The 18,979-nt window shown below is 39.1% G+C and overlaps 1 protein-coding gene across 3 annotated transcripts in view; it reads right to left on the bottom strand.

Annotated features, from left to right (window-relative positions):
* LOC124171001 (collagen alpha-2(I) chain) overlaps positions 1 to 18,979 on the bottom strand; it is a 139,485-nt gene that overhangs the window by 23,196 nt on the left and 97,310 nt on the right. For all 3 annotated transcript variants that reach the window (XM_046550114.1, XM_046550115.1, XM_046550116.1), the window contains 2 exons: positions 14,979 to 15,250; positions 4,229 to 4,423 (listed from right to left, as the gene is read on the bottom strand). In XM_046550114.1, coding sequence (XP_046406070.1) covers positions 4,229 to 4,423; positions 14,979 to 15,250 — 467 coding nt within the window. The remainder of the gene's footprint in view (positions 1 to 4,228; positions 4,424 to 14,978; positions 15,251 to 18,979) is intronic.

Genomic DNA, 18,979 nt, shown 5'->3' with positions numbered 1-18,979 from the left:
CATCACTCTACTCATGGTAATGCTAGGTGTGGTAGACAACTAAGTAGCTGATATTCGGCACTGAAATTTCTTTACCCTCGCTCAGCTCACCCAACATTCTCGCCCGTAATTCACTTCATTTAGAAGACACAGCTGATTTTCTTCGGATCCCTACGTGCGTTGTAGTTTGGCGAGAGGGAATTAGATGAAAGTGTCAAAAGTATGCTCAATTTATTGCCCAATTTTTGCAGTAGTTACGAGTTTATTTATTTTTATAATCTTTAACATGTTGTATGTTATAAAAATGATAAATAAATTTTATTACGGACATTTCAAGTATTTTCAATTACTTGCCGTAAAATATGAAAATTGCTCGATTACTTTAAGGTCAATGATTGATTCGACAAATAAAAGAAGGCAGCTACTTGACATGAACACAAAATTAGCAATCTTCCGAGCCATTGACAAGGGCAAGGTATATTGTGAGTTACCGGAAGAGATGGATGTGGAGGAAGAAGTTGATAACGAGGAATCAGTTACAGCTCCCACCAAAAAAGAGGTTCAGGAAGCTTTGAACCTCAAATTTTTTTTTAAAGCATAGAGGAATGCAAAAATGATAATATGACCTTATTCAATAGGATAGAAAATATTATTTCAAAAGAGTTTGAAAAAAAATTTAAGCAAACCCTTATCACTAAAAATACCTCTTGAGCAAGTCACTTTTTCCCTCGTGTAATCATGAAATTGCAAATAGATGTTCACTAATGCATGCATGTATGCTTAAACACATAAATATGATGGTTTAAAAGATGGTAGTGCCGAATGATATGAAAAAATAGTGCCCATCACTAAAACCTCTCCATAGTGAACCTCCATACATCAAACTGCCTAAATTTTGGTCCCTTCCATTATGATTTAAAGAGGTTTTACTGTAGTCCATATAATAGCTCAGGCAAAGAGGGCTTTCTACAACAAAAAAAAGAATCTCCTTAAAGCTGAAAATACAAGCATATAACTAAGGTTACAATTCATCAGATGGAACATTTTTCTATATTAGATAAATGCTTGGATGTTGACAGCAATAGAGAAGTCAAGAGTGGAAGCATTCAAAATGTGTTGCTACCGAAGAATGATGAAGATAAAATGGTTCGACTGTGTAAGTAATGAGGAAGTGCTAAGAAGAGTGGGCGAAAAGAGAAGCCTCCTAAAAACTTTAAGCAGAAGATAGGACAACTTAGTTGGCCACATTATGAGACATGATGGCCCCAAATGAGTTACATAGTACTGGTTATAAAGGATGTAAAAGAGAAGAAATACGTCGCTACGAAAAGGCTGGTGGATGTGAGAGAGGAATGGAAAGCTGCGTCAAACCAATCTTAGGATTGTTGACAAATGATGATAAAAACCCTAGCAACCTTCCTAAGCCAGCAAGCTAAGTTTATTCAACTACTGAGACTGATTCAAATACAACAAGATTGAAGATCGAAGAATAATAGCCACTTGGTACAGTCGACTCTCGTTAATACGAATGTTATTAAGAAGTCCTCATTATTACGAAGCTAATATATGGTCCCGATAAAAAGGCCTATCCAATCTATAGTAAAAGAAATGTCCTTACGAAATTTTTGTAACTGTGAAATTACGAATGTCAGTCCTGGTCCCTGCAGTTACAAAATGAACTTTATTAGGAAGTTCCACGAAAAAGCAATGGCGTTTAAGTAGATATACACCACACTACGTTATCATCATTGATCTTCGTTTAAGCTCTTCTTTTACTATGCCCAAGAGCATCAATTATGGTTCTTTCTTCAGTTGGAGATACTTCAACATGCACGCAACATCATATAATAAGCTTCATTCCCGTGGAATCATGGTGACTCACTCATTAATGCCCGTAAATTGGACGCACAGTTAGTCCTCTTCCCTTGCACATTAGATTTATGAACTCCCATAGATATACGGGCATTCAAAAAATTCCATCACGCCTGAAATTTTAAATTTGGCACCTTTGGAGTTTGCCAATGCGACACGACATGGCGTTGAGAAACTCGCACGTAGGAGATAATCTGAAGAAAGTATCATTTCATCCGGCGAGAAGTCTATTCTATCTTCTCATGGAAAGCGATTTTTTCCGTCCCAGCTACGTTGTAAGCTAGATCAGTTGGTCACAATCGCAAATAAATATGAGATATTGATGCAGTGTTCTTCGTATATCGAGGACTTGCGCATAATTTAATCATGTATATTATAAACTTGACTCTGAAGATTATAAGTGCGGGAGATTGAAGAGACAAGAAATTCTGACAAATTATGTTTTATTTTCTTTCGATGATTCCTAAAAGAAATGCTCATTTGAACTTCATTATTACGAACCTCTGGTTTATCAGTCCCGTGAACTTCGTAATAACAAGAGTCTACTGTATCCTGACATAAGCAAATTTTTCCAGTATGAACTATCCTCTGGCAGCCTACAATGCTGTTTAAAATATTACAGCCATGGGGCCTAAATACCACCCAGTGTGTAACCCTTGGGTCAGATTGGTATTGTTTTGAGGCCATAATTTTGACTAAAAGCCTTACTAATGGCCTACGTTGATGCATGGCTTAATTATGCGATTATGAAAATAGCCCCTAAATAAAAGCATATAAAGCTAATAAAACACCGTATCTGCAGGGTCATCAGCTATCTGGCTTCATGATTCAAAATTTAATCTAAGATAGCTACTCAAGAATCCTCTTTGTATATCTCAAGGGTCACCAGGGGCAAGCAATAACTTCAGCTACAAAGTGATGCTAATCTAAAGCTAACAAAATATGGACACCATTTAATGACACCATTCCTGAGAGGCAATGGTAGGTGAGATGATGTTAAACCAAGGGGTATGCAACTCTGAATATTGGCATATGCATAAACAGAAACAGTTCAAATATGGTCAGAAATGGTAATAAAGGAAATGTCTAGCCACTGTCTTAATGCCCACAAGACTTCATCAGGGCAGCTAGCAAGTTGGCAACATAAATGACAAAAAAATTCTTAAGTCTGAATCATAAAACCATTTTTTCCGTCCCTAATGAGCAATAGCTCCAGTGACCACTCCTATCATGGCAGAAAAATGGTAATTTCACCTGTATTCACTTTTTGTGATGGCTCCAGGGAGAGGAGTCACATCCTTATCTCCATCACTCAGCACCCTTTCCTTTTTTCCCCACTGCTGACACCATCGCTGACACCCTCTTTCAGCCAATCACAACACTAGCAGCCATTGTAATACCGTGTTTGGCTATTAATGGAGTGACAGTTGTACACACAGTAAACAATGGAAAAAGTGATAAGGATAAAGGGACGCCAGAATGACCTTGCGATACACACAATGATGGGTCAGGCAATCACTTTTTAGGTCACTGAATCGCTAGTGCAATTACTCTGACGGATGTAAAACATGATTGAGGGATTCAGGCTTAAGATATGTCCGATTTGCGACCAAATAACTGGCTCTCAGGAGATTAGGGGAGGCACAGGTCAAAGTTAAAGTCTTGGCTGCTCCCATCTTATCCAAGGCATTCCCTTGGAGCTAACTTATTGTTCAGAACTTAGTGGGCATTGGAGGGTAGAATTTTATTCCAACTTTTCAAACTGTTCCAAAACACAGGATAATGAGAAGCAATGAACCAAATTCAAGGAGACATCAGGAAAACTGTCATCACAAACAGACGGAAAGGGACAAAAATGGATGGAAATAGGTGGAGGGGCCAAACAGGGATAGAAATGGATTCATGGAGTACATCTGGATTAAAAAGCTGTGTATCACTTGCTTTCAACTAAGCATTAAATGTTATATCTATGATAGTACCCATGTGAACTTTGTTAACTGAAATGGGTACTCTCAAAATGGCTAGCATGTAGTTGCTAAGAAAGTCAACTACAACTGTCATTTACAATGCAACATGTAAAATTAGACTACACCAATCAACATTGACAGCAGTGGAAACATTAAAATTGGTCCAAGTTCCATTCTGATTATTCAAATACCTCTCACTTCATTACAAAAGCACTTTCTAAATAACTTTCCAAATCCTGTAACTCAGTGAGCAGTCACAAAGGATTACTTTCATTCCATAGGTCCATAAAAAACACTACTAATTAATTAATAGAATGAAACCTTTCATCAAAGCACTTTTTAGCTGATTAACCACCATAATACACAAGGTTGCTAATCATGTTAGTTTAAATTGCTTAGAGTAACTTTACCTGACTCCAAGTAGGTCCTGTATTCATCTCTCCAATCAGAGGCCCAGTTCCCCCAGAAAACCCAGTGGCAGGAGCATTTAGTGCATTCATATTTTTCATGTTTCCTGGCCCACCCTTCTGCTTCATTTGTGCTAAATTGTTTAGCCACTGTGCAGGATTTTGGCGTATGAACTGATTCATTTTCAAAGGATGCTTCTACAATGAGAAAAAAGAGATGATAGAAGACAATGCAATCCTACATTTAAAGACTACCCCACAAGTCCGCCCAATGGGCATGAGGTGATGAAGTTAGGACACCAGCAGTGGACAAATAGGAAATGTGCACATTAAGTTCCCCCTAGCATTTACATAAGTCCTTCAATGTTCAAGTTATTCTAAATTGCTCAAGCATTTTAAGCCTAGCACATAGCCTCAGAGCCTCAAGTGGCTCCCAACTAATTCATTTAGCATCTGTATAATACTTTCTATGCACCCATTACAGTTTTTGACAAATCACACAGCTTTGCCCAGTATTTTATCAAGTTCATGGATAAGTCTTTCTGCCCTGGATTCCATACACTTGCTGTACATTCAAGGTGTGGCCGGATGAGTGTGAAGTAGCATCTCCCTTTTACTTTTCCATCCTAAAGTCTAACCACAATACGACGAATCCCAGCCTCGTCAGGACTCTGCCACAAGTATTTCTTTTATGTGTTCCCCATGATAGGCTCAAAGCTGATTTACCTTTCAGACACTTCCTCTGTCCCATTTGTGTTAGCACCATTCACAACATATACATGGGCATAGTTGGACAACTGATGCAAGAAATGTACCACCATGCATTTGTTCCGATTAAGTTCTAGTTCCCCCTGTTGATTGTATCTGATGATAGTTTCAAAGTCAGCGTGATCACTAATTTTTCTATAGATGATAGCATCATTAGCAAATACACCTATTTCACTGCTAATTCAGAAGCAGAGGTCATTTATACATACAATGAGCAAAGGGAGGCTGATTATGATTCCTTGTGGTACACCTGATGTCAAAAACCACATCAGAAAATATACAGTCAAGAACTACAATCAGAATACTATCATTCAGAAAGTCACATATCAAGTTTACCACTGAATTGTGTAATCTGGATGAATGTCACTTGCAAGTTTTTTTTGGGGTAACACATGGGAAGTTTTTTTAAAAGTGAAGAATAATGCATCAACTTGTCTTTTCGATTCACCAGATTTGAGAATATCGTGAAGAAAAAATGCTACAGGAAAATTTCAATTATACAAAGTCTGCAGGACCGGAAAGTAGGCACTTCATAATATTGAGTTTCTTAAATTCAAACCTTTTGACTATGTCACAAAAAAATGTTTGCTTTCGTTCCCACCACCACTTTTCTGTCTTAAGTGGCCTAGTTTAACGTTTTCGATGGCTATTAAATGGGCTGCTTTTAAATTTCTTAGGCGTTGGAAACAAATATCTATCTTATGTGCGTAGACAATAGCTGCTATTTGCTACTATGACCACAAAATTCTTAGATTGAATTCAAATACAAGGTTTTTCAAGATTTTATTTGATTACGTTTCCTAAAATGGACGGAGATTTCTTTAGCACTAAGATCGCTGATATTTAACAATAAAGAATGGGAAGTCTAGGGTTGAGTGATTTTTAACTTTCTTTCACAGAATAAAATCAATAAGAAAGAGCATTTTAAAAATCATATCTTAGATAGCCATTTTATATTTTCTGTACTTGATAATGGAGTAACAGCCGAAACCAGTCAAATAATAGGAATTTTTATAAATATTTTGTGGAAGCAACAAAGTATTTGTTATTGATAAAATAGAGCCCTTCCACCACATACAAGTTTCAAGTTTCGATTTGAGCAACTACCTTATAGTCACTAAAATTGCCGCCATAATGGAATAAATAGTTTGTGAAATGCAGTTAGGAAAGACAAGGACCACAATATTGTTTTCGAGACGAAAAAATTCACAACGAAGATGCCGAGCTTGTGGCAGCCAAATGATTAGTGTGTGCCAAAAGTGCAATATTCATTTACATACTGATTGCTCTTCTAAATTTCATGGATAACACAAAGTTTAATCAATATTTTGAGTAAATTATATACATTGGTTATAATAATTAAGAATTCTAGAGTTAGGAAAAAAAACGAATGTAACGGCTCATTTGATCCGGGGAACTCCCAATGTTGCGTACACACAATGTTTCACCAACAGCAAACTAAAAACAATAAAAATTAGAGATGTGCGAATAGTATCCGCGAATACTCGAATACCTCGAATACTAGAAAGTATTCGATATTCGAGATTTCGAATAGTTATGCGAAAAGTACCGCCTCGAATACCTCGAATACTTTGAATTTCGCGTCATACACTGTCGCACGCACGTCGTTGGTAGTGACTCGGAAAAATGTAGAGAACTGTTGTCATTTAGTGCTCGCAGCGCCGTTTTACGCAAGTTGACGAATTGCATCAAATTCGTGGATTTTAGCGGTGAAAAGTGTTCGACGAGGGGAACCGAAAATAGTCGGGTGAAAAAATCCGAAAATCCCAGATTCCCCCCACCAGGAGAAACTCAGTGCCGTGGGATAGCAACCTTAGGGCATTTCCCACGATCCTCTATCCCCCTCCATTCAGCACTCGCCTCAACCACTCTGACGCTTTCCTCTTCTCCGAAATCAAACAAAAGGTCCCAGCTCGCGCAGGGATCGCATTACGAAGACCCCTGCTTCGAAAAAAATATCGAGTTACGAGAACAATAAAAACTTGTTTCACGCCCTCCCCCCTTTTCTCACCCACTGACCTTTTTCTGGCTACCTGCTTCGAAGTTCCCCATTTCTGGAGGTCAACTGCTGTGTGAGTACCGTGGGATACTTACATTAGCGCATTTCCCAAGGTCCGGTATCCCTCTCCATTCAGCACTAGCCCCCCCTCTGAGGCTTTCCTCTTCTTCAAAATAAAAAAAAGGTCACAGCTCGCGCAGGGATCATATTACGAAGACCTTAGCTTCGAAAAAATACGCGAGAACAATAGAAACGTGTTTCGGGCCCTCCCTTTCCTCCCCCACTGACCTTTTTTTTCCTACCAGCTTCGAAGTTCCCAATTTCTGTGGAGGTCAACCGCTGCATGAGTCATCTATTAGCACAAAGGGTGTCTAAGAATGACTTTCGTCAATTGATGTTACACCTTTATTGAATTGAAATATTAGTAATGTGCGCGTAATTTCAAAAAGAATAAGACCAAACACGACGTATTTCTGAGTTTATTTAAGCATTTTACGCAAAGAAATAAATGTCAAAACACGACGGAGACTTAGCATTCTGGCGAAACTCGATATGAGCAGCAGAGCTTCTCGGAAGTTGATGCGGTATTTTTTTTTCGAAAACATATATCAAGTTACAATTTATGAGTGGTGCTATAAATCTTTATTGTTACAGTCACAGACAAAAGGATATTTTCTCAGAATATTTGGTTTCTCCCTGATAGCAATTCCAATTCATCTTCTTATCTCGTGAGAACTCCCAAAGATGGACTGAAAATAATTGAAGAAAATCCGGTGGAGAAGAGCTTGTATTTTGCAAAATGCCTCAGATTGTCAGCTAGCACTTGGCAGCAGTAGTGGGGGTAAAGCGATGTTAGTTGAATTAATTATATGCCCAATTGTTTCCATAAAATTAAATTATTCATTAATCAGCTAAATTCCTGTTCGAATCATTTTAAGGAAATCAAAATTACTTCCCAAAATCTTGTGTTGCCTGCTGCATAGGCAACCGAGTCAAACATTCCAGCATTCATCATTTAGTATTCGAGGTATTCGAAATTCGAGGTATTCGAATATTCGAGCTATGATTTAATATTCGAATTCGATATTCGAATTCGAGAAATCTGCTATTCGACCCATCTCTAATAAAAATATAGAAATCGATAATTTACCTTATTTCAGTCTGTTTTATAGCTAATTCATCAAAGTATTTGGAATTTTACAGATATTCACATGCTTGGGATTTAATGGGTTAAGATACTCCTCCTCACTTTCATCTTCTTCGTTACTGCTGTCATGTCTAGTCCAGGCCCCTGCTTCTACTCCACTGTTTGCTGCTTAGACACTCGCTAAGCACCGACTGAATCCCTTCACACATTCTCCCATGAATTTAGTTCAAGCCAATACCTTATGATTAAGCGCTTCCACGAAGAAAGACAGCCAGACACCACCTTATTCTTTTTTAAATTACGCGCACATTACTAATATTTCAATCCAATAAAAGTGTAATATGAATTGCTAAAAGTCATTGTTAGACACCTTTTGGGCTAATAGGTGATCATGCAGCAGTTGACCTCCAGAAACTGGGAACTTTGAAGCAGGTAGGCTAAAAAAGGTCAGTGGGTGAGAGAAGGGGGGGGCGCGAAACATGTTTCTATTGTTCTCGTGTAACTTGATATTTTTTTTAAGCTAAGGTCTTCGTAATATGATCCCTGCGCGAGCTGGGACCTTTTTTTTTATTTCAGAGAAGAGGAAAGCCTCAGAGGGGGGGCCAGTGCTGAATGGAGGGGGATAGCGGATCTTGGGGAATTCGCTAATGTAACTATCCCACGGACGGTACTCATGCAGCAGTTGACCTCCAGAAATGTAGAACTTCGAAGCAGGTAGGCAGAAAAAGGTCAGTGGGGGAGAAAGAGGGAAGGGTGAAACACTATTCTATTATTCTCCTGTAACTTGATATTTTCTTTTGAAGCTTTTGATTTATGGTCTTCGTAATACGAACCCTACACTACGCCTAAGCTGGGGCCTTTTGTTTGATTTCGGAGAGGAGGAAAGCGTCGGAGACGCTGATGGATGGAGGGGGTAGAGGATTTTGGGAATTGTGCTACGTAGTTACTATCCCACGGCACTGAGATTCTCCTGGTGGGGGAAACCAGGGATTTTCGGATTTTTTCACCCAATCATTTTCGGTTCCCCACGTCGAACTCTTTTCACCGCTCTAATCCGCGAATTTGATGTAGTTCGTCAACTTGCCTATAACAGCGCTGCATGCACTAAACGACTAGAGTTCTTTACAGTTTTCCGAGTCAACTATCAACGACAGTGTGCGACAGTGCATGGCGCAAAATTCTAAGTGTTTGAAGTATCCGAGAGCGTACCTTTAGCATAATTATTCGAGACCTCGAATATCGAATACTTTCTAGTATTCAGGTATTTGCGGATACTAATCGCACATCTCTAATATTAACAAAGAATAAGATTTGAGGCAAGAAATACTATTAATATGCATAAAATGAGAGTAATTTCTACTGTACTTAGCGCAAGTTCATGTTTTATCAAGTCTGTTAAGGTTATTTGATTAGGCTAAGCAACATTGGGATGTTTCCCTGGGGAACAGATTTGTGCTGTTTTCTAAATTGCACTAATCGAAATTGCTCTAAGCAAGGCATGAGTGTACTGTATTTGTTCATAATTTAATCACATATATCATGCTAATGGTTATGAAAAGTTAAGACCTAATAAGGAAAAAATACTTTTTTGCTAATATAAATATTGCTATATAAAATAATTACTACATTTGAAGACAAGATTCACTAGAAAAACAGAACACTTAAAGGGATTATTTTCATTAAATTATGCCTATCCTCGATTTACATTTTTTTCATTTATCCTCCTCAAAAGTGTAAAAGAGGGGTTTTATTTTATAAGAATTAGGTGGGCTTATTCAACAACTTTGGATGTAATGAGCACACGATTTAGGGAGCAATATCCGAGGGATTATGAGCACTGAGCTTCCACAGTATGGTATTCCACAGGGAGGTATGCTTTTTCTGACAGCCACTGAATTTTGGCATACCCCTTATATATGGTGCCTGGTACTACTAGGTAGGACCTTTAGGTGAATGATTGTAGCATTTTTCAATCCCTGAAACCAGCTTATGGTTTTCAGCAATGTTTACATTTATCTTGGCTTTTTATCACGTATATTATACTATTGTGATTCAGTGTTGCATTCTGCAGGATAGCCACTCTCCCCGATACCTAGTATAGGTTTATCAACTTACAAGCAAGGTCTCGGAACGCATCTTCTTTGTATATCGAGGAATTTTAATTTAATCGTGTACACTATACACTAGACTCTCAAGATTGTAAGTCCGGGAGATTGAAGAGACAAGAAATTCTGACAAATTGTTTTTTTTTTTCTTTAGATGATTCCTAAAAGAAATGTTCATTTGAACTTATTTATTATGAACCTCCGGTTTATCGGTCCCGTGAACTTAATAATAATAACGAGAGTCTACTGTATGAGACCAGAATGCTTGTAAAATAATCCTATTTCAGCCAGGTCATCAAAATTGTACTCCAAATTCTGAAAGTAATCTACTCCATTTGAGCATACAAATATGAAATACTCATCTCTTCAAATATTTTAAGTCTGACAGGTGTTTTGGAGAAGTTTGCAGGAATTCAATTCACAGGTCAAGCACTAAAATACAGTGCACTCATATACAGTGGAACCTCGTTAAAGCGAGTACGGGCTATAGCGAGACCCCCGCTATTACGAGAGTTAGCCGATGCACCGTCAATGGACCCTATTATACGCATGTTAAAAAATTCGTTTTTACGAGGCCCTTTTGGTGTTGGCTCTCGCCATAGCGAGGGTTTCACCGCCGGAATAAAATTACATCAAGACTCCTTCATCTCTGTAATTGCTAGCAATCTGTTAGAAATGAAGTTAATGGAGTGCTCAGTCTCAAAGTTATGTGGTAAACTGTCGTTCGATAAATAAGTAGTTAATTTTGTGATAATATTGTGGCATTAGCATTCGCGAATTCTTGATCTTCTTTTGTTCCTCGGGCGGCAGAAAGCAGTCGGCAGCATACCCGCACGTTCGTGAGTTGCGTGAATAGAAAGCATTTGATGGCAGACACCATGGCCAAAAAAACAACAAACACGTCTAAGCGAGAAAATAAAAATAAAGGAGTAATATGAGAGTATCGAAATTAATTTATCTTCCTATTCGCTTTTCAGGATTAAAAAAAAAAACAAAAGCGCCCAAGGAATGCAGACTATGTAGAATTATAAGGAGCTTTGTTCGGGTGGTTTTGCCCTCTCCAATCTGCGGGAACTTCTGAGAAAGGGGCTACGCCTAAGCCTAAAGCGAAGTACAGTGGAACTTGGTTAGTACGTTTCTGAAGGGACCACGAAAAATGAACGTACTAACCAGGAAAACGTACTAACGAGGAAAGTAAATAATAGCAGTCGGGGTTATTGCAATCAGTGAAAAAGTCGTCATAATTACAATTACTATCGGTAGTTCTCATAGGATCGCCTTCCTGAACTCTTTTCACATTTAAAATCAAGAAAATGAGCGCTACATTGAAAAACAATACCATGTGAATAAAAATCGCAATTTTTCATAGATTTCCGAAGACGATTCCATGATTACGGCGTCTATCTCCCGTGATTTATCCTATATATATTTACAGAACGAGGACGAGTGAAGCTCAGACAAGCGAAGACAAGTCATTTTTCTTTCTCACAGCGTACTCGGAGAATATAACAACAACCCGGAGTAAGTCAACTGGTTTTTTAAACATCATTGGGCAAAAATATATTGACTTTCAAATTACGGCAACAGCCGTAGACATTCGCTTCTGGAATGATACCATTTCGATTGTAAAATCGATCGATATATCGACTGATGACACGCAAGATTATTAGATTACGACGTAATTACAAGAAAATTTTATATTAGACAGTTGAAATTTACTTTCAAAACTTGTCTAATGTCGTCTGCTTTCGTTCCGAGATCAAGTATTTTTAAGCTAAGCTTCGCGTGGAGATCCAGAGGACCGTCTGCTCCCGCAACAGTAGTCAAGTAAATACGCACGACGTCGAGTTTATGGAGCAGTACTGCTTTAGATAATGTGGGAATTGTCTAATACCGTTAAGACTCATTTCTTCATCATGATAACTCGTGCAATAGCAACAATTGCCCACTCGCGAAATTTGTGCGCAGCGGGCACTCCAAAGGCAACAGAAGGTGAGGAGCTCGGGGTGGGGAAAATTGGGGCTTCTTATTGGCTGTAGTTTTTCGTAGTCAGACATTCCCGAAAAATGGGCGCATTTTATTTTTCATCACGTCACAAGAATTCAGAAATGCATTTGGATAAATTACGGTAGAAGAAAGAGATGTGGAATGAATGGAAGAATGTTAATGGCTAATAATAATAAATTAAATCATGAATTCAGACGTTTGCGACCCTTAAGAAGACACTAGAGAACGAATTGCGGGTTGCGTCACGGCAAGCAATTGAGCGTACTAACCAGGAAAGCGCAATTTTTTCAAACGTACTAACCAAATTCTTTTACCTGTATTTTGTTCGGATGGTACCGGGACCGAGGGAAATCGCCGTACTAAGGAGGAAAACGTACTAAGGAGGAACGTACTAACCAAGTTCCACTGTATTTAAGGATAGATTGCGAATCAAGAATTTCAAGAGTGAGGAAGGTTGATTATACTAATGCAAAGCACCAAAGCGTTATCTCTCGTCATAATTGCTGGTGATGCTGGCAGTGCAAACCCAAAGTCGTGGAAGAATCACCAATAATAATATACATCAATAAAATACACCAATGGAAACATTTGAGGTATTAAATAACCACGATACGGTTTTATCAGTTAATTTTTGAATATTCAGTGGAAAATACCAAAATAATAGAATGATTACGTAGATGCACTAATTAAGTGCATAGAAAAACGGCTTCGTCGGTTGTGCATTGGTATAATGAGACAAAACCATGCCTTGCATGATTTTTATTCAGTACGGCGCTTATAAATTGTTTGAATAGTTAGTCGTTGTTTGAGTAAGGAAATTTAGTGATGCAAAAAAAACATCGCTTTTTGTCTCGATTTATGCTTACGTTTATCGGATAGAAACTTCTTAGTCGCCGCACCACTCCTGTTCCTGTACAACTGTTTGCAGTAGGTATATTGGCTATTATTTGCTCAACCTCCGGTAAAGCGACAATTCGCTATAGCGAGTGTTTATTGGTGCACCGTGGGGTCTCGTTTTATCGAGGTTCCACTCTACACTATATTATATACACTAATGATGGGGAGAGGCGGCACGAATAATCGGAAAACACGGATATAATGCAAACTTTAAACAGGGTTTTCGCCCCTCCTTTTGTGCTGTCATCATACAACTCTCCCCAGCTGGACTGTATGCAAGGAATCGAGGAGTATGGCTATCCTGCACAATGCAACCCTACATCAAAATTGTGAGCTACCTCACAATTGTGACAAACTGATCTAGCTGGGTGTGCGATGCACCCAGAGGCGAAAAAAATAGCTCTCCGCGGTAAGGAAGAACAGATGAAATGCTGAACAGCTCCCAAATTCACACGGGATTCAACGATACCTTGTTCAGATTGTGCCCGAAGTGCGAGTTCCTCTATGCCACACCGCGTAACATCGACCATATCGAAAGGCACCCAATTCGAAATTTGATCTCTGCAAGTTAGTAAACTGAATGTGAGCAGGAAGAGGTACGTCTAATTTAGGAGCGGTTATGAGTGGGTCACCATGACTCCACAGGAATCAAGCTTATTATATGATGTTGCGTGTACTCTGAAGAAAGAAACATAATTGACGCTCTTGGGCACAGTACACTACGAGAACTTAAACGTGGTGTGATTATTAAAACATGGCGTAGTGTATATCCACCTAAATGACAATGCTAATTCATGGAACTTTGTAATAAAGTTCATTTTGAAACCGCCGGGACCAGGACTGAGGTTCATTATTTCGTGAAAACAAAAATTTTGTAATAATGTTTCATTTACTACAGCTTGGATAGGCCTCTTTGTTGGGACCAACGATTTGCCTCGTAATAACGTTGTTCGTACGAATGAGTCTAGTAGTCATGCCTCGCACAAGTTGCCCTAAATGCAACTGCTGGACGACACAAATCTGTGACCACTAAGCCCGATCCTACACAGTGATGTTTGGAAAAGAGGAGCCCAGAGCTTTCGTGAAGGCAACGGGTGCAAGATCACACAATCGCGCAGTAGCAGTTATAGGAAAAAGGCAATTTGTCTACGCAGGCGAGTGCCTGGCTAAGACTCATGCTATCTCTACTTCCACTACCCCCTGCTGCTTTAACTTCTATTCCCTTCCTCTCCAGTTTGGCCTTGACTGGTATGGCGTAAAGATGCCCGAGGGTGACGTAATATCCAGAGACCACAGCAATAATTGCGCATTTGCTATAAAATATACAATTAAAGATCGTAGGTAACTTTTCTCTGAATTTGCGAATGATTGAAGAATCTTCTAAAATTTATCAAGAGTTTTTCCCCACTACTGATCTTCATCTACAAGGCTAGAGCAGACGTCCAAGCAAACTTAAAACATTCCTTATCAGCAAGTAGATCAAATAATTCCACCTTAAGAAGGGGATTTTAATGGAAATAATTAGCCCAGTGAAGCATTTTCTTTTTAAACATGCAAATATCAATTGGGTGCTTCAGCGTCCAATTTTATTTTTCTATAAATGTAGCAGAAAACTTTTAAGGACGGTGAACTCATGCACAGATAATCTGCAACCTGGATAAACCGCAGCTGGATAATCGGGAGTCGGCTGTATAGTAATAGGAGTGGAACTGTTTAGGCCACCTCATAGGATAGATGATAATAAAAATTGCATTAACAGAAGGCAACATTAATGTTATATTGGTTTACGGAAAAATATAATTTACCAACCTCAAGATACTTTTTTGTCCCAGGTTGAGCACAGTGGTAAGCAATGATTGATGGAAATTGCCCTTGTAAAACAGATTCAGCAGCCTTGTTTGCTAGTGTTGTAGAAAATACAAATATCTGACTTTGTTGCTGCATGTATTGTGCCTCCATAGTTCCAGGTTGCTTGTTGATGACATTACTTGGTAAAGGCTGGACACCATCACTTGTTGGAATTCCTGCAGCAGGCGTGGACATTGGAACACCCAAGCCTCCAATGGATTGGTTAGGATGATCTAAACGGAAAATATAATCCATATATACACAAACAAAACTTCATAAATCAACAAATTAAAACATCCTTCAATCCTTCATAGGTGAGAGAATAAGGCTAAGTACAGTGAGTCCTCGTTCTACGTCACCCCGTTTAACGTCATTTCGCGATAACGTCACGAAAATTTTACGACCGTGATTCGTTTATCGCCCCTTCGCTTCGCGATAACGTCACGTATTTTAAATTTCGCGCGAGAAAAAAGGCGAAGTGGCAGGCGTTACAGGTTGTTTGTTTCGTGGGCGGTAATACGGTCAGTCTATTCAAAGTGTAAAACGGTGTGTATATTGTTAATTGCGATTACGGTTTTGGCAAATTTTAGCATCAGAGACATTTCCACGACAATGTCCAAGAAAACAATGTTCACAATAATTTTGGTTCCTGTCACTGCGACGATGTTTCAGCGATGATGATGCCCAGGCGACGCCCGCCCGCCTCAATTCGCAATTAAAACCATCTCTTCGATTTCATAATCCCAGTTTGCCCGCCCTCGCTCATTTGCGCCATTTTGATTTCGCTCCTGACCGGTCCGAAAAGAAATTCTCGTAGCGAGGGTAGGGCCTATGGACCGGAGCACCGGATCCCCGGTCTGTAGCGTCTGGTAGCATTCACTGGACCGCACTATAGCGAAGCCGAAAAGCAAATGCGGGAAGATACAAAAATGGAGAAGGATTTATGTCACTGCTGCTATTGTCGTCGATGAAGACAGGAACTCGTATTTATGCCATAGTTTGGCATTCCCATCGTAAAAAATGCCCCAGATATGATACGCTAAAATTTTTTCGCATAGGAATTGTGAGGTCTAGGAACCGATATTCAATTTTTACATTGTTTTTATGGGATATTATGCTTCGATTAACGTCATTTCGTTTATCGTCACATTTTTCAGGAACGGTAGGTGACGTTAAACGAGGACTCACTGTAGTCCACATATTCCAAACATAGAAAAAAAACACTCAAGAGACGTTAATTCAGTGAGTGCATAGCATCAGCCATACCTCAGTTCACAGACAAAATAAAATGCAACGAGTACATGTCAGAACATACTTCACCAGGTGAAGAGTGGAAAACGAAGCCAGAAAAAAGGAGATTCCCAGAAAAAAATGATTCCCACTTGGGGTTGAACTGAGAGCACTAATTTGGAAAGCCCTGCCAGCAGCCTCAATTTTACAATGCTACATCTCCAAACCATGTCATTCATTGTCACTCATTCACCCAGAAAACGTATTCACTAGGATAGAGCTCACTGAACAGAGAATTTAAAGTCCCTTAGCCCAGCGAAGTGTGCAAAACTTGCTTATGTGTTTCATTATTATTTGAAGTATTCTCCCAATGAAGGTAGGTTTTAGCGAAGCATTTTTTAACTACACCAGCTAGTCACTCCTCCCAAATTGGACTACAGTCTTCAATTCACAATAAAGTCTACTCCCTTTCATTCCATTCATAAACCATACCTTCTTCCTCCCACTCCCCCTCATTAACACTCTAGCATCACCTTTTAAACCGAACTGATTTTCAACCAAATAATCCCTCCCAACCAATAATCCCAGACTCCTTATTGAGCAATAATCCTCAGCACCAGAGAAAATGTGTCCTCGTGGCCTATGACTGTAGTAATGCATTAGTTAACAACTGGCATATATCATAAGAGTATCAGTAATAAAAACGTTAACATAAGGTGCAAAAAATAAAAACTCAACACCATAAATTAAAGATGGAAAATCAAGGATCAGCAAAATTAAATTTTATCCTCAAATGTAGGCCCTTCCAAGTAAAAATTACCTGCAGCTCCCTTTGAGTGCTAAGTGGCCAAAGTTATCCAAGGCCAAGGAATAATCATGATCTAAGAAGTTCAACATCATGCAAAGAACATTTTTCACAGCTTCTGAATGCGGAGACTTCAGAAACAACCAAAACCAGTAATAGGATAGAAAACTATAAATGAGAACCAGCAGGTGTATTTTTCTCATGCTTGTAATTCATCCTTCTCCCCACATGGACTCAAAAAAGGGCCGTTATTCCCCTAGTGGAATGCAGAGGTATATGGAATAAGAGTTGGTGCTGAGTTGTCACATAATGTGAGGCAGGCTTTTTGAGGTAAGTTCTTCTTTTTGCCACGCGAAGGTGGTTCATTTTTGTGTCCAGGACTTTACTTTCATCATCTTCCACCACATTCTGTGGACAAAGAATAAACCTTCCCCTAATACACCAATTTAAGCAAGGGATGTCATGACAAGGTACATGCTGAGGACTCCAAGGATCAGGAGAAGTGTGACCACTGCATGAAAAGGGACAGATCTAGTCTGCAGTCCGAGGGCCCGAAATTCCACAGAGATCATTGTGACATTTTTTTTGAACCACTCCCATCTCCCACAGTGGACATCCGCTCTCATTTTCTTTCATTGTCACTTGCGACCGAGTTTGAAGCAATCTCATCTTTCCATCCATTGCCTACTCTCTATTTATGGTAAAAATCAATGGCATTTGCAGAAAAGTTGATGGCTCATTACTGCCCGAGTGGCCTGCCACCTCTGCAAATTCTAGACCTCACCCGTTGACCTTCCATGGTTCATTGCTCGTTTGTCACTCAACATCTGTTTCCCTCAATGAGTGGTTCTCGCTGAATAATAACAGCCAAAATACTAACAATGCCATCACCCAAAGAAAAGTGGGTAGCAACATTCAAGTTTTTCTACTTTAAAATTATGAGCGAATGAGCAAAATTTGTTGTCACTAGTTAACTACCTATCAAATTCTATCAATAAAGCAATATTTGCAGTCTGTGAACAACCCCATTACTGCCAAAGGGAAAAATCAACAGGCAATTCTCTCCTTCAAACCTTTTATATGAAGACTTCTCTGCCTCCAATCTTCCACTAAGCAAGCCCTTAACACTTCCCCCTCCCTGCTCCTATTGCAACTAACCGGCCCCTCTCCTCCCCCATTCCGTTGGCATGCATGGACAGAAATTAGAAGGACACGTTCCTAAGTGGAATATGCAAATGAGCTTTCATTTAGAACAGCAAGGAAAATCTCCAAACCTCAGCAGGGCTATTCAGTAACCCTTTATGCGGTCGCAAAGACGAAAGATTTCGTTTACATGGTTTTGCCTTGTAAACATTCAAAGATGCGTAATTTGCTATTCAGTACGCTTCAGTTAAACCTTTTCGTGCCTTCCTCTCCGAGTAGTGGGGGAAGTCAAAGATACCCGAAGTTTTCCTACAATACATCACAGGGAGCCAATCAGAGAAAATCGGCATGCAATTGTCTTCAAAAAGCAAATATAGAGCGAGATTCTGCAATGCTATTATAAATTACTACGTTGATTAATGAAAAGTATGTTGTACACTTTTGAATTTAAGTGAGAGCACAACGTGTATACATATTAATGTTGAAGGTGAGTTTGTCGGAAATGTGTATGCGTTTAGATACCAAAGATTACAGTGAATAATTGAGATAAAAACTAGTAAATGAGAGGAATTTGGCATTTGCTTATACCCAGCGCCTCTTCGATGGACGCGTTTTAATGATAATGCAAGTACCTATTTGAATTGAAGTAGTCAGTTTCCTCATATAGTTTCTTGCCGAATTGGCTAGATAATTAGTTATAGGCAATCAAAATAGTAATGTAAACAGTCCTCATGAGTGTGGTAAAATGTTTTGAAAATTATTATTAATGGCCAGTGATGTCCTA

The sequence above is a fragment of the Ischnura elegans genome, chromosome X (genome assembly GCF_921293095.1).
Source record: "Ischnura elegans chromosome X, ioIscEleg1.1, whole genome shotgun sequence".
Classification (NCBI taxonomy): domain Eukaryota; kingdom Metazoa; phylum Arthropoda; class Insecta; order Odonata; family Coenagrionidae; genus Ischnura; species Ischnura elegans.
This window is presented reverse-complemented; position numbering and strand designations above follow the sequence as displayed.